The sequence below is a fragment of the Melanaphis sacchari genome, unplaced genomic scaffold (genome assembly GCF_002803265.2).
Source record: "Melanaphis sacchari strain LSU unplaced genomic scaffold, SCAv2.0 Contig1431_pilon_pilon, whole genome shotgun sequence".
Classification (NCBI taxonomy): Eukaryota; Metazoa; Arthropoda; class Insecta; order Hemiptera; family Aphididae; genus Melanaphis; species Melanaphis sacchari.
This window is the reverse complement of record NW_020270607.1, coordinates 27315-44533: the sequence shown is the minus strand read 5'-3', so window position 1 is coordinate 44533 and position 17219 is coordinate 27315. Positions and strand designations below refer to the sequence as shown.

Below are 17219 nucleotides of genomic sequence, written 5' to 3'. Positions count from 1 at the left end.
CAATAAATATGCGATTTACGGTTTTATGACACACGAATCGTAAAAATTGCATTGGTTAAACTACGTGTAATGTAGTATTCGTTGCATCTCTATAACGGTTTAAGTGCTCGAGATTCGGTTACAGTTATTAGCTCAAACAGTAGTCGATAGGTGTTAGGATAGGTTTCCCCAACAATAGGTAGGCAGGTACGAATCTCACATCGTTTTACACTGCTATCGGTTTTTTTTTTTTTTTTGAGTTTTAACTATTTTATTAATTAATTGTAATTTTTGTTATCACGGAAAGTGCATATTTTTTATCGATATCTAACTATCTATAAAATATCAAAAAAAATATTAAATATAATATATATAGTTTTTTGATCTTCAACTCACTATTTACCACGACTTGCTAACGTTTGACATATATTTTCCATAATACATTTAAAATCTCCCCTTTACGGCCACATCGCCTACCTGAGAGGTTTAAACGTGTGTAACTGGATTTTCAATGGTGATCGCTTGAAAACCAAGCACTAGATTCGACTTAAAGTCTTTTGGCTTATTTTCTGGTAATGCGTTTTTCGTTTTCATCATTCTTAATAAGTGATAATGAGTTTATTATTTCTGATCACGATGCATTTAAAGCTCTACATGGATCCGCGCAGGCCGACTATCTAGTTATTGATAAAGATTTAAGTGTGTATGATTTTTCCTTCATATTATCGTGTAAAATATTCCATCTATAAGTAGATGCTGTGAAAAAATTGTAAAGTTGTTGAATAAGTCCAAAAAATGAAAATACATCACTACAACATTTTGCGGCCAGATGTTCCTATTAGATTTAAAGAGTGCGCAGCGCATGATACAAAATAAACTAAGGGGTTTAATGCTTTTATTCGAGCCTGCAAACCTGTATAAATGCCGGACATATTGTTGGCGTTATCGTATGCCTGTCCTCAACAATTAGCAATATCAATATTATGAACCTTTAAAATATTTAAAATGGCATCTACTAATTCTTCAGCTTTGTGTCCTGTATATTGAGTAAAACATAAAAAACGTTCAATAGGTTTACGTTATGCTGTTCATATCTCACCATAAAAGAAAGTTGATCGACATAAGAGATATCTGGGGTAGAATGAATCTACGCTTATTTAAAAGTATTTAGATTTCAATAACTCTTGTATTACAGTATTTTTCATATTTTTCGTAATTAATTGTATAAACTCATCACAAATATCGTGTGATAAATAAGAAGTAGTACCACTTCCTTTATTACTAAAACGTGGAATACGATCTGCTAAAAATGAATCGAATTAATGAACGTAATACAGGTTCAACATTTAACATTTTTCTCTAAAATAACTGTTTTGTTAAATACCGTGTTTTGTCATTATATTTTCGACCGGAATAAGAAAAATCATCGGTTAGATTTTGATTTAAGCCATGCTTGCTACATAGTTACGAAAAGATTCATTAATTAACCATTTATCGGGATCGGTTTCAAAAAAACAAAAAAAAAAATGGAAGTAAATGTTCGGATTCATTCAAATTTTTTTCTGCGACTACTGTTTTTTTAAGAATCATTATCAAGAATTTTATTTATGTCAACTTTTTGGGTCTCTACTTCTATACTTTCACCACTGTTCGGATCAGGATTTTTATTAAAATGTGTATGTTATTTCACAAATTTGTTTAAATTTTTTTTCCCTTTCGTTCTTTAATTTCGACAATGTTTTGTACTTGTGTCCACTTAATCTTTTCTTACTATCAGACATTGTTTCAACTTATAACTTAGTTTAATTAAAATAAAATCTCTAAGAAATATTATGTACAAGATGATTTTATAACAATTAAATTATAAATTTACAAATTACCTGTCGTCAATATTTGCAAATTGTTCCGTTCGTGTATCATCCGTGTGTAACGTGTAGTGCGTCCAACAATTGTATAATGAACACTTTATATAAAATTGAACGTTATTTTTAAAAGAATTGGAATAAAATTTAAAGACGGTAAGCGAGTTTTCCCTATCATTATATAACTATAAACTATGCCGTTTGTCTGTCTGTATTTATTATGAGAAATCGAACCCGCATTGAATACGCGAATGTTTTGTTATTTATGTGCTCGTGCTGTGTAGCATAAGTGTATAATATAGTTATAGCCTATAGGTACATATAGATAGATGTTTAATTTTATAAAAAAAAAATCGTTGAAATTTGCGCCCTCCAATGTTGCCACTTTAGGCCCGGGCGCGTATTTCCGAACCATAACTAAGCTGGGGCACTAGTGCCCGAATCCGGTTAGACTCTGTAGTGCGGGTCTTCACTACGTTCCCTAACTGATTTAGGACACACTATTAAAAATTTGTGTAAAACTATAGTTTTGTACCTATATTAATTATATTTACATTATAATACATTAAATTACGAACCATACAATATTGTTGTCATAATATACATATATATGCTATATACAACTTAAAATATTAGGCTAGTACACACATTAGTAATTAGTATATATAAACTATATTCACAACACACATATTATAATTATATAAAAGTTATAACTAATACAATATATGTCGTTAGTATATTTTTTTTTATACCTAACTTAGTATTTTTAAGCTTTAGTAGTTTAATGCTAATAAACAAGTAAGTAGTCAATATTGCTAGCTAGATTATTATTTTTAGACTTTAATGATACCTACTAATTTCCAACATATAAAATACGTAGGTATACTGTCAGTCTTATCGATAAACTTTTCCCATCCAAGCTATCTTTAAGTGTCATACAATTATCTTTTTTAATCGAATATTAGCCGTGTCCAGTGTGCCGTGCCATATTCCACAAATTGTAACGCATTTACCATTTATACACTGTTTGAAGTTATAGTTTGTAATATTTATAATGGAGTACATCAAATCAGTTTTTAATGCAATTGATGAAAGTTTTTTTATTGAAAATATTGAATTCACTAGCAATGAAAGCTATAAAGTAGTTTTAAAAATGAAAATTGATCCCGACGATAATAATTCGTACAGTACTAATTGTGACAATTGGGTTCGTAAATATTCTGAACACACGAAACTAATTGGATTGTATACAAAACTATTCCAAATTACAAAAAATTTGAATACCGTAAGGAATACGTCTGTCAACATTCCGTGAAGAATAAAACTACACATGCAGAATCTAATGCAACACGAGTACGCAACAAAAATTGTACAGCTAAAATTGATATTCTTATTCGAAAGAAGACGAAAAAAACTTTAAGAGATACTCATATGAAGAAAGGATTGAATTCTAATGTACATGTAAGTACCTGCGCATACCTGCTTTACAAATTAAATTATTAATTTATTTTTGTTTCATAAATAGAAATCTTGTTGTTATGAAAAATTCAAATCGTTTGTACATAATTAAAATACATAATTTACATAATTTATTTTTATAGATAACTTTTGTACATACTCACAGAATTCATGTCGCTGAGGCATATAGTTTCCTTCGTGTTTCAAAAAGTGTTCAAAATAATTTTAAACAATACTTTTCAGAAGGTAATATAGCATAATATAGCATGATATTTTATTAATTATTATCATTGATAAATTCAAAATCAAACTATAAAAAGGCATAATAATGTATAGGAATGACGCCAGCGGGAGCAAAACAAATGCACGAGGTACAATTGATAACAGCCGAAGAAAGTATGGATGTTGTAAAAATATTAGCGAATGCTCAATGTAATCCTACTGAGAGACAAGTTTACATGATGTATGATACTTGGAGGTAAAAATCATTGTTATTATAATAACATTATCTATAGTGTTAGGTTTTAATAATTTTTTTTAAATATTAGATTCTGAGTGGAGTGAAGAATATATTGATTTTACAATGTTGTGTGTTTTTATTATTTATTATAAAATTATTTTATAGTTAAAATTTATAAAAAATTATATAAGCTAAGAGCTAAGAGTTGAAAATTTAATTCAAGATTTTCTATAACTTTAGGAATGAACATTTTGGTACACGTGCTGTAGAATCCATGGCAGATGTTCTAAGGTCAAAAAAAAAGTTATTTGATGACAATGGTATAAACGTTATGGTGAGTGAGAATCCGTTTATTGTGACTGTAGTAACGCCAATTATGAAAAGAGCTAATCAAGAAAAAAGTTCAGGTAAAATAATATTTATTGATAGTAGTGGGTCTTGCGACCAAAGTGGTTCGTGCGTGACATTTGTTTTTGGCTCAACAAAATCTGGTGGAATTCCTCTTGGCTGTATTATACATCAGTTACAAACACAAGAAAATTATACACTTGGTTTTGCACAGTTAAAGTCAGTATTAGGTCCAACTGCATTCGGAGGAAGAGGAGAACCCCTTGTTATAATGACTGATGATAGCTTTGCCGAGAGAAATGCATTGAAATCAGTTTTTCCTCACTCAAGTTTACTTCTGTGCATATTTCACGTCCTTCAGGCTATGTGGCGTTGGTTATGGGACTCTAAACATGAAATCGCTAATCAAGACCGAAAACATTTGATGAAACTATTCCGCAGTGTTGCTTATGCAGATAATGAAGACGATTTTGTAGAAATGACAAACATATTAATGAAAACAGATCAAATTTCAGAAAAGTATCCAAGATTTAAGAACCATTGTGCATCGCTTTTAAACCGTAAAAAAGAATGGTGTATTGCGTATAGGTCTACACTTCGAACTAGAGGATACAACACCAACAACATTGTTGAATCATCCATACGTATATTTAAGGACATAGTTCTTGAAAGATGCAAGGCTTTTAATGCAGCGGCGCTGGTTGATTTTGTTGGAAATACTTTGGAAGATTATCATAGGCGGAGATTATTATAATATGCGAATGTGCGGATAAGTAAACCAGAACTCCACTTCCAAAAATGTTGCCAACTGTCCAAAGGGTTGATTGTTCAAAAAGAAAATGAATATTTATATTATGTGTCATCATCTACAGATGAAAACATGTTTTATTCAGTAGACATTGAGAATGAGACATGTGATTGTCCAGCTGGAAGAGGAAGAAAATTTTGCTAACATCAATGCGCTGTATTTTTACAAGATGATAAATTAAAATTACAAAATTCACCGAACCTAAATTTTGATGATAGAGTTGTGTTGGCAAAATTAGCAATTGGTAGTGTTGATGAAACATTTTTTCAAAGTATGAATCAATTGGAAACAAATTAAGTAATGAAACCCAGGCACAAGACAACTTTGATGAGTGTATGGTTGTATCCACAAATTCTAATATATTAAGATTAAATTTAGATAATGCACCTGCCGATGATAATAATAGCATTAAAATATTGGAAATAACCGACATATATTGTATTAGTTATAACTTTTATATAATTATAGTATGTGTGTTGTGAATATAGTTTATATATTATACTAATTACTAATGTGTGTACAAGCCTAATATTTTAAGTTGTATATAGCATATATATGTATATTATGACAACAATAATGTATGGTTCGTAATTTAATGTATTATAATGTAAATATAATTAATATAGGTACAAAACTATGCTTTTACACGCATTTTTAATAGTGTGTCCTAAATCAGTTAGGGAACGTAGTGAAGACCCGCACCACAGAGTCTAACCAGATTCGGGCACTAGTGCCCTAACTCAGTTAGGGTTCGGAAATACGCGGCCCGGGTCTATAGGGCCTGTACCTAAATAGGCTTCTGAGAACACTACTAGGATCTTCTTGCTATTTATTATTTAAAATGTAAGAGTTTTTCATTAAGCTATTTTTCAGTATTATTTGCATTTTCAATTAATCCAAAACCTGCTTTCTTAAACCTAGTGTTTAAAAAGCGGGATTGGTAAATTGGGTCCCGGAAAAAAAAAAAAGGTTGTAGGTAAGTTGAGTCCCGGATAAAAAAAGGTATTAGGTAAGTTGAGTCCCGGACAAAAAATATATAAATTAAAATGTATGTAGTTTTTATAATATTATGTTCTCAATAAATAATATATGGTATAAATAATTAAAAAATTGTGTACCGGGAAAAAAATGTATCTCAATGTAGATATTGATTGTACAGTACTAGCGATTGACGAAAGTGGTAGACAGTATTCTTCCTCATCATCATTTGGATCATCTGATTCATCGTTAACTGTAGCCTAACTGATAATTTCTTCAAGTTCTAGGGCCTTGTTCGTTATCAATTTGTCGTCAATGTATGTGTAGCCTGGAAAAGCCTCTTCAAAGTCCCGAAATTTGTCTGAGTTCAAAATGTAGGATCTTCTTGTGAGACATTACCAAAGTAGGCTTTGTTGAAACAGTTTTTAATTACTTCTAGTTTTATCTAATCCCATGAGATTGAAACATAATGAATAGTATATAAAACATAGGTTCTTAACCGGGGTCCGTAGATGGTTACGGGGGTCCGCCTAGAAATAAATTTGTTTCGATAGCATTTTTAAGATAACAATAATAATATCTTGCTCGCATTTATTTGATTATTTATACATTTTTTTTTTTTTTTGTGGAGGTCCGTGATTATATTTTGTACTTTAAAAGGGTCCATGGACCAGAAAAGGTTGAAAATCTATGATCTAAAACATTGATTTTTGGGAATTTTTTCATCGGTTACAGATTCTATTTCTCGTAAATACTGTTGAACCAATTTCTTACGGTATTCTGTTTTAAAACTTTGATCACACCTTAATTAAGAGGCTGAAGCTTGCTCGTAGCATTTGGCAGAAAAAACACAAGTTTGATATTTGTAAGGGTTATACCTTTCGGATGAGTAGGGCAATTGTCGACACATAAAAGAACTTTTCTTTTCTGTTTAACGAACTTGCAGTTGAGCTGTTGAACCCATTCAATAAATAAACTTCCAGTCATCCACGCATGGTTTTGAGCTTTACATTCACACGGTATAGTGTGTACATTTTTAAAACATCGGTGGATTTTGATTTACCTATTACCAAAAGTTTTAGCTTGTCAGTTCCTGATTTGTTTGAGCAAGTTAAAATAGTTAACCAGTCCTTGCTTAACTTACCACCATAACATGTTTTGTCTTTAAGCACAAGTGACTTATCTGACATGAGTTTAAAGAACAAGCCAAACTCATCAGCACTGTATATATCCTCAAGTGAATAATCTTTCAACAAATTTGGTAGAATGGTCTCTTTCCACGATTTAATACTGTTGTCATCTACAGCATCGGCTTCCCCACAAATTTTACGATAGACATTACCGTGTATTTTTCTAAACGATCAAACCAGCCATTAGATCCGCCATATTCACCATTTTTGCGATCTCATTTGCTTTTTCTGTCAAAGGGGACCATTTATAGCCAAGTTTAATGTGCTGTGCGAGCTTGTCGAAACCATTTCAACAAAATATTTTCCAATTGCTCATTTTTACCATATCTAAATTTTTGACGTTTCGTATTTCATGAAAACGCGTTTTTTCAATTTCTTTCTTGTTCTTCAATATGGTCCGCAACGAATATGAGGGCAATCCTAATTGGTCGGCAATTTGTTGTTTATTGAATACACCAATTTTTTCATCATACAGTTTAATAATGTTCAATTGTCGTAAATAGACAAAGCTTTCCTTTTCACTCCAGCACTACTAGATGACGTAGACGCACTCGTCATTATGAACCACAAACGAATAACAATAAACATAAAAATTAAAAATCTGCGTGTAATGTCATGTGTACACTTCAATGTCCGATCATATAACTAACGTACGTACTAGCAAAATATAACAAGAGTATAAACTATATCACGATGTTAATAATAAATATAGCATTATTTTAAATATTTTTGAGATCCATGAATGTCTTTGAATATTTTTTGATCCATTTTCAACATATTAAACATTTCATGACACGATTCATTAAGTTTGTATAAACCTGAATAATTGATTTTAATGAACATATTTCTAGTTGTGATTTTTCAGAAGTCCAATATTTATTGATATGTGAAAAGAGCCTTTCAATAGGTGCACTTTTCCCTGGAAGACATAAAACCAATTCATACAACTATTTTTAAATTCGTAACTAGATTAAGTTTTCCTTTCATAAAAAAAAAAAATTCTAACTATCGATCATCGGTTGAAATATTTTTTTTTATTCCAATCAGTAAGTTTTTCTGTTGTTTAATACAAATTTAAGCGACTAATTTCATAAAATAATTGATCTTCATTTAAATTTGTACCTAAACAGTTCTTAAATGTTTCCCAAGAAGTTGTTATTCGATTCCAAGTTACAAGGACACACAAAAAAAATTAAAGAAAATAACTTTAAATAATTCATATTTGTAGACTACTTGTTTAAATAATCAATACAGTTAAAATAAAAATGTTCAGCCTGTAATGAAAACTGGCCATACACATATTCATTTGGATTTCAACTCTGAAATTTTGATAACAATGCTTTAACTTTACTGGATAAAAATGATTCTTATTTTCTAAGAGTTAAGGTGTTAAGAAGTTTAAAATACTCTAATGAAGCTTCAGTAGCACATACTTTATCACTTTTGATCTTTAAAATTGTTTGATGAAATAAAGATAAGTTATTGTGAACAAACTGTTGACATAAGATTTAAAAACATTGTTTTTAATTTATTGACACGAACAGTGTAAATATAAAAATATTTATAAATCTTCAATATCAAAGGGTAATGTATCAGTTAAATGTTTAATACAATTATTTAAAACATGAGCCACACAATAATAGATGTAGAACATGAATTAATAATTTTTTAAACAAATTAGTATTGTCTTGTCTATTTGGTTCATCAAAATTTGTGTTGGTATTATCAACAGATAAACTAATATACTTAAATACAATACCTACTTTTAATAAAGTATTAAAAATATATTCATTTAATATTTCAGACGATTCCCCTGACTAGTCTTTAAGTTCTAATAATTTAATTTGTATACACTTATCAGAATTAAAATATCTTACAAATAATGGTACAACTTTTATTTCATGATGATTGGATGAATCTATCACTACACTAAAAAAAATTAATTTTTTATAAATTATTATTCAGTCTTGACTGGGCCTCTTCAGCAAATATATTTTTTACAATAACTTCAGATTTTGTTCTGCCTAGAGTAAATTTAGGTTTTAATAAAGATGAAATTAGTTTTTGAAGTACAATCTAAAGACTTGAAGGTCTGCATGTGATTGGTAGTGTGGTAGGCAAAAGCTCCTTCCTTTGCCGCAATTAGTAAATGCTCTAAATTTAAAGTGTTATCTTTAAAGAATTTATTTATCTTCCACTCGATGAGGCAACATTTAGAGCTAATTGATGTTTCTTTTTTCTTAAATGTGTTTTAATACTACTGCGACCACTATTTGAAATATCAACTTCATTTTTACTTATTTGACAATAAACAATGTAAATATATACTGGAATTGACTTAAAAACGGATTTTTTTTTGTAAATTGCTATTAAAATGACACTTTCTGCGAGGTGGACAAATCTTAAAATATAAATTAAAACAATTAACAAAAAAAAATCGCATAAATAATGAATTTTAATCATAAAAATTATTAGGTATCATTAATTAAGATAACAAAGACTGTGGTTACCTTGATAATTGTTAAATCTGGTGTGATAATAGTTTTTTCGTTGTGGCGGTAAAATCAAAATAGTGCACATCAATCATATCATATCATTCTTACTTAATCTTTTATAACAATTTTAATACTTTTTTTTTTTTATAATAGAATTTATTAAAATCCTCTAAATTTGAATTTAGGAAAATTTTAACATCATTCCATAATCCATTTCTATGTGCAGTTATTAAATTATTAAAAATAAGTACAGTAGGACAGTAAGACATGTTACCAAAAACCAGTACTATCTTTATAAAATAAGTACTTCTGGTTAGGTTAATCTATTCTAATCAATTAATCTTGAGTTTCCTGAAATGTACGATATTATAACACGAAACCAGCGATAATTAATAATAAATATAAACAAATAAAATAAAATAATAAATTTTTTTTTTAAGAAAATAGCTGGTATCACATCAAAAACATTTATAACTTTATGAAAAATATTCCTGTAGTGACATGATATAATAAAGAAACTAAAGAAAATGCCATTTAGTAAAATTACCGATACCTATGACGACAAATAAAATCAATTGTAAAGTTATACACTTAATCAACATATTATTTATACAATGTTAATTTACTTACATTCTGCCAAGTAGACAAACAATATTATGTTGATTAAGTGTTTAACTTTACAATTGATCTTATTTGTCGTCATTCATATTTGTAATATAACAAAATATCATTTATTACTTAGATTCAATCAGTGGCGTATTTTGGGTGATTTCTCGGGGGGTGTCAATATTTATTGAACCTCACAAACAAAATTTTTAGTATTATTTAATATTTACTAATGTAAAAAAAACAAGGAACTTACTTTTTAACAAATTATTATGTCAGGAATTGACAAGAAGTTTTATACTTGAAATTCATGTAAATGATATAATAGACAAGTAGTAGGTTATTACTTGATACTGATTATTATTATTTATTTTAAAAATAACATTCTTATACCTATTAACATTATTTTAAAATTAACAGTTTTCAAACTAAAGTAAGTCTATAGTAAAAAATCTAAGCGTCTCTTCTTTAAACTTAGATGGTCGATCACTTCATTGACATCAATTCCAACTTCTCTGTGGATAGCTAGCATAGTTAAACCATTTAACCGCGCCTATATTTAAAAAAAAACATAAAAAACTCATAATTATATATATATATATATATATACATAAAAAGAATAAATTAACCAATGTTAATTTAATTGTGATATTGTGTTCCGCAAGTATGTCTTTACTCTTTTCAAGTTTGAAAATGACCTCTCACTAGATGCAGTTGATACTGGTAAAGTTGCAAAAATCTGTAATAGTTTAAATACACTTGGATAAACTTGTCTATTGCATAAAACTATTGCTTCCATGGCATTTCTTGGTATATTTGATGATTTAATATTTTCTAAACGTCTTTGCCATAATTTGAACTCGGCCAATAACACAGATTCTTCACATTCATTTAAGTCAACCATGTACTTTTGTGCCAGGCGTAAGAAGCGAGCTTCATTTTCGTCTGTTGAAATTAATGATTTGAAGTCCAATAATAACATTTTTTGATTCACAAACCTTGAATTTAGTTGATCTATAAATGTATCTAAATAAGGAATAAAAAAAGCAACTCGAAAATATGATTCTGGTGAATTTGTCTCAATATTTACTCTTTTCGTTTGTCTTCCTGTAATACGTGGTATGGAAATATTTATATCTAGTTTATTTGCTAAAGTCAATGCATTTTCAAAAATTGTATGAAATTCAGACTCAGCATTCGATCTTATAGTTTGAAGTACTTTTATTGTATCTTCCGCGAGATCCATAGCTTCGCCTAGATCAATATTTATTCGTTGAAGTTGTTTTGAAAGAGGTAGTCCATAACTAAATACTTTATTCACAATAAGTAAGCAATTAATAAAATCTCCTTTCAGTATTGATGTTCGTAAATTGCTTGCTTGTGATGATGTTTCAGTGTCATTCCACTTCGAAATTATAAATAACGATTCAATTACGTACTCGAAAAGCTCAAGAAAATCATTAACAGCATGAAAACGTTCAACCCATCTAGTCGCACATAATCTTTTTAATGTTTTTTTTTTGTAATACATTCTTGACTTTCTTCGATTTCATTTTTCAACACATCTTTTCGCTTCGGGTATATGAAGAAATCTCGAACTTTAGATATTGTTCCTAAACAATTTCGTATTTCTTGTATAGAACATTAATAAGAAACAGCAACGTTTAAAACATGAGCAGCACAATGAACATACGTCGCAAGTGGGTGAATTTGGCGAATATCTTGAACTCCGTTAAATTGACCGGAAATTGACGCACATCCATCGTAACCCTTCCCTCTTAGGTATTTTGTTTCTATACCAAATGAATGTAAATTTTGTATTATAATATCAGCTAAACCTTTTCCAATAGTATCTGTCGTAGGCACAAACTGAAGAAATTCTTCCTTGATAATCATATTTTTAACATCTAAATAGCGCGCACATAAAGATACTTGTTCAATTCCACTAATGTCGGCCGTTTCGTCAGCAAGTATTGTAAAACATTTTTGGGAATTTATGTTTGTTACAATTTTATTTAAAATAATTTTATTGCAGGATTCAATGATTTCATTTTGAAGTGTTGCACTTGTATATTTTATTGTTCCTTCAGCTTCCAAAAATGATTTCAAATGGTCATCTCCTTGGGCTCTATATTTCAATATTTCTCTAAAATTTCCTTGGTTTTGGATTAGTTTGTCATTTTCTTGTTCTACAATAATTTTCCCAGAATCTCGATGTCCCCTAAGCGGAATATTTTGTTTACCACATAAAATTACTGTTTGAATTATTGGAGATATGTTTTGTCGATTTTTCTAATTTGTTCAGCTCTTCCAGTTTCTATTTTGCACGCTATAGACTTTCCAGGATGTTTTATAACATCAATAAAATGATCTGAACGTAACACACGTGTTTTATGATAACCCTTGTTAGAATGTTCTTTGAAATCAACTATTGCATTTCTCCAATTATCATATTTTTTTTTTACTAATGCACCCAAGTTTTGTCCGTTATTTTCATTCGATTTAGAAAAGGCTACACAAATTCGACAAAATGCACCATTTTCGTTTTTGGAGTATGCCAACCAAGAGAATCTTAATAGCCACGAATATTGGAACTTTAAATATTTTGATTTATTTTGAACTTTATATAGTTTTTGTGGGAATTTGTAAGATATATTTGGCATCCAAATTTTTGTCATAACAATTAAGATGTCTTCATTCGATATTATATGGTTAATATAAAACCCAATATCATAATTATTACTGTCTTCGGTTAAAGAAATATTAATTGAGTCATTTGTATCTAAGCTTAAAGTACGACAAATTTTAACAGATTCAGTCGAGTTTACTGGCGAGGATGCTCGTTTATTCGTAGAAGTATCGTTGTTAGGCGTTAACTTAAAAAAAGAAGTTATCGATTCTTGCTTTTTTGTGCCATTTTTAGTAATATTTAACACTGAAATTAATGAATAGTTTTTAAGTTCAAATATGTGTTATAAAAATCAAAATCGAAACATATTACATTTTCTGTAAACTTATTAAAATAAACTTTTACAAACTTAGTTATAAATGACTTTTTTTGTAATACGTAACAACTTAGATATAACTGGTTTATTTTGTATTTTGAAGTATTATTTTAGAAAAATAATAAAAATAAAAATATTATTTTAAACATTTTAAATAATATTAATATTGTATAATAGTTGATAAATGATGACACTACATTGATTCGTTATTACTATGATTCTTATTAATAAATTCAGGGCTCAAAACTTTATGCATTAGTATATTTATTAGGAAGCTGCATATTAAAAATCTGATTCGATACAAATTCGTTTCATAGTAGATTATATCATATCATACAATTTAAATACAAAAATTAATGTTGCGTATTTAAGCTTTTTTCAGTGCATTTGTATGCACATATTTCATTATTTTTTAGTGCATTAAGTTCCGATCCCCGTTAAAAATTATTTAATTTATTGGAATAAATAAGTACTTACGTTATTCAGTAATCACTTAGTACAGTGGTGGTACGTACAGCACGTCGATCAACGAAAAAATGAATGACAATAATACCATAATAGTATAATAGTATTATTATTGATTATAAAGTAGATATACATAATAATAATAATATTATACTAGTATTTATTTTCAATATTATTAATAATATAATATATAATTCTCTAATCTGATAGACTGTAAACAGTGTAAACTTGATTGTCTTGATTTAAAAATAAACTACATACGTCCACAATATTTTCTTTGTTATTGTATTTTCGCTGCGGCCTGCGGGTTTAAGCTGTAGATAAATATCTAGTGTTGTCGAATCTAATCAAATTCATTTTAGTTTTGCCGTTTATATAAAAATACCATTTATTTTATAATAAAATAAAAATAGTTGACTATCAAATAAATGATAACACCATGTCCAATATATTAGGACTTTTTTTTTTTTAAGTGGGGGGGGTTGGTGGTCCAGACTTGGAGGACACCCCCCCTCCAAAAAAAAAATACGCCACTGGATTTAATATTGTATCACGTCTTTTAAAGGTTTAAAAAAATCACTAAATATAATGCAACTACAGGAATTTATTTTAACTAAGAATTTTTTACGCAGAGTTACATAAAAAGAAGTGATTTTGGTGTGATAATAATAAACACAAACACAGTTATTTATATGGCAAATGAACTTAGTACTTAGTTCGATAATAATAATATAAAAATATTAATAATTTAGTTGTTTTATCGTTTTATGACAGAACTAATTTTTCTTCTGAAAACAATAATAAATATTTTTTTTTTTTTTTTAGGATAGATTAATGAATTTTGTTGCGAATCAAGCGGCATTAACTGCAATTGAAACGTACAATGAAACATTAGATAATCCACATAATGAGGACAAATTAAGTTTATTTCTAAAACATTTAAATACTAATACACGATTTACAGGTAATTCAGATCATGAATGAAATTATAATTGTTATAAACAATAGTTTAAAATTAATTAAAATTAATTTGTTAATTATCATTTAACAAATTTAGGGCCGTTCTTACAATGTCCGGTTAAAGTGTCCGTAAAGTGTTGGTTAAATAACGGGAACGTCGTCGGTAAAGTACCGATTACCGGCGGTTATACCAATCCATTCTAACAACCTCTGATTAACAACCGTATAACAAATCGTCAGTTTAATACAAGTGATTCCCAAAACAACCGCACTTTAATATATTTTATTGTTCTACGCATGCGTCGTTCTTGAGTTATCAATTATTATGTTTGTTATCATTTATCAGCCACATAATTCGATATTATATTGTTTTGTTATTTTCTTGTCTGTTTGATTTTTTTAATTTTATAACGAGTTATTGTACATATTATTTAATTAAAACATGTCGAAAAATAATAATAAGAGACCTCGATGCAGTAATTTCTCTGCAACAGAAGAAAATACATTAGTTGAGTTGGCCGCAAAATATGCAAAAGTGTTAGAATGTAAAAAATCAGATCACGATATTTGGCAGTCAAAAATTGCTGTATGGATGAAAATCCAAGAAGAATTTACTGCTACTACAGGCAGTTCAAGAGAAGTAAGTAGCAATTAAATAAGTTTTATTTTGGTTGAAAGGTGTAGGTATTTAAATATAAAAATGTGCACAGTTCACAAATGATTAATTTTTAATAGGAATATTTAAGCTTAGTTTAGAGTAAAACAATATTGATTTATATACCCAGATACAAAATTTAAAGGGCAAGTATGAGAACCTTAAAAGGAAAGCCAAGAAGACGGAAGCGGATAGGAAAAAAGACATTTTTAAAACAGGTGGTGGAAGTGCACGTTCTACCGTAACACCCTCATCAACACATAAGTTGCTTTAAATTATGGGGACAGCTGCAGTAGGACTTAAAAATATTTTTGATGGAGACAAAACAGGTAACTTTTACAGGTTTCTATATAATTATCTTTGTTTTGGTACTGGAATGTTTGTATTAAATATGATGTGCCTATCCACCTCTGATAATACATTTCTTTTCTAATCGCATTACTAAATACATAAGAATTATCTAGTTTTTAATATTGCATTATCGTTGTTTATTTTAGGAGAACCGCTAGTTAATACAGAGGAGATAGAAATTGTTGGAGTAAATAGTTTGGATGATGAATTTATATATACATATGATGATGCAGTGAGTTATTTATTAAAATTTCTAATAGGTAATAGAGCATGTGGATGATCCTGAAACTGTTGTAGATAAACCTGTGGCAGTTGTTACAGCTGATACAGTGAATTATTTATTAAAATTATCATTTTTTTTAATAAGTCTTTTTTTTTTTAATATTTTACATTTCTAATAGGTAATAGAGCATGTGGATGATCCTGAAACTGTTGTCACAGCTGATACAGTGCAACAACAACATATGTGGGCCAAGTGGAATCCAGAGGTTTTAAAAAATAATAAAAGTGCGGAGTTAATGACCCCTCTTGCTATGAAAAAAAAAAATTAAGACCACTTAAGGGGACAGTGTGAAAAAATATTCATTAGAGAAGTTACAATTAATAACTACACAAAAACAATATTTTGAAAATGAAGAGAAAAGGTCTCAGGAGAAACATAATGCCGATGAATTGCGAGCTCAAGAAAAACATGAGTGGGAACGAGCACATTACAAACTAATGTGTGATAAGTTAAGGCTTGAAGTGATGGATTTAAAACAAGTAATTATTCATAATTTTGTGAATACAATGTTGGGCGCATGTGTAGATATTTAGTATAATATGTAATCAGTGCTCGAATTGTGGAAGTGCGCAGGGGGGGATATAATATAATAATATTATTATTTTATTATTTTGTCCCTATATATATTTTTTTTGTAGTTTACCTATTAATTAATTATATCATACTGTTCTTTGCCTATAATTTATTGTACTTATCTATTCTGTGGACTAGTATGAAGGTTGAATTAAAATATCTGTGTAGCTGAAAAGTGGTGTTCAAAATATAAGTAATGTTGGCAGGGGGTGTGATTGGTGAAGCCTCTCATGGGTTTGTGTAATTGTGTACTTGGAACTCAGTTTTTAAATCGTTGGACTGAGCTCATCTACTTAATTTTCCCAATTCAAGTACTGTGTAGTGTATAATGTATTATATAATATTGTTTACTATATCCTATACCTGTACTGAACTTCATATTAACTTTGTAACTTAACTAGTTGAATTTAATAATTTAATATGTAAAATTAATTTAACTTGTTAGGTTAGGTTAAATAATAAATAACTAATTATTGTTGTAGTTTTTTTTATTCATTTATTGAATTTTTAAATTTATTATTTTGTCAAACTTCCTATAATATTTTAATGACTGATTTTCCAATAAATTAAGATATTACCTATCTATTTGGAACATTTGATCAAATTATCAGTTGATAGTTGTTCAATTTAAATTTTCATTCATCACCAATAATTCAAGTTAGTTACCTAACTACCTATTTAATAATTAATTTATGTAATACATTACATTTGAAAAAATGTTTTTTATTTATTTATATTTTAAA

At 28.7% G+C, this 17219-nt stretch overlaps 1 protein-coding gene and 1 pseudogene across 1 annotated transcript in view; both read left to right on the top strand.

Annotated features, from left to right (window-relative positions):
- The window catches only part of LOC112591763, a 54781-nt gene that overhangs the window by 30876 nt on the left and 6686 nt on the right, over positions 1-17219 (top strand). Inside the window, exon 11 of the mRNA XM_025335681.1 lies at positions 14480-14618. Coding sequence (XP_025191466.1) covers positions 14480-14618 — 139 coding nt within the window. The remainder of the gene's footprint in view (positions 1-14479; positions 14619-17219) is intronic.
- On the top strand, positions 15057-16436 carry LOC112591764 (annotated as a pseudogene).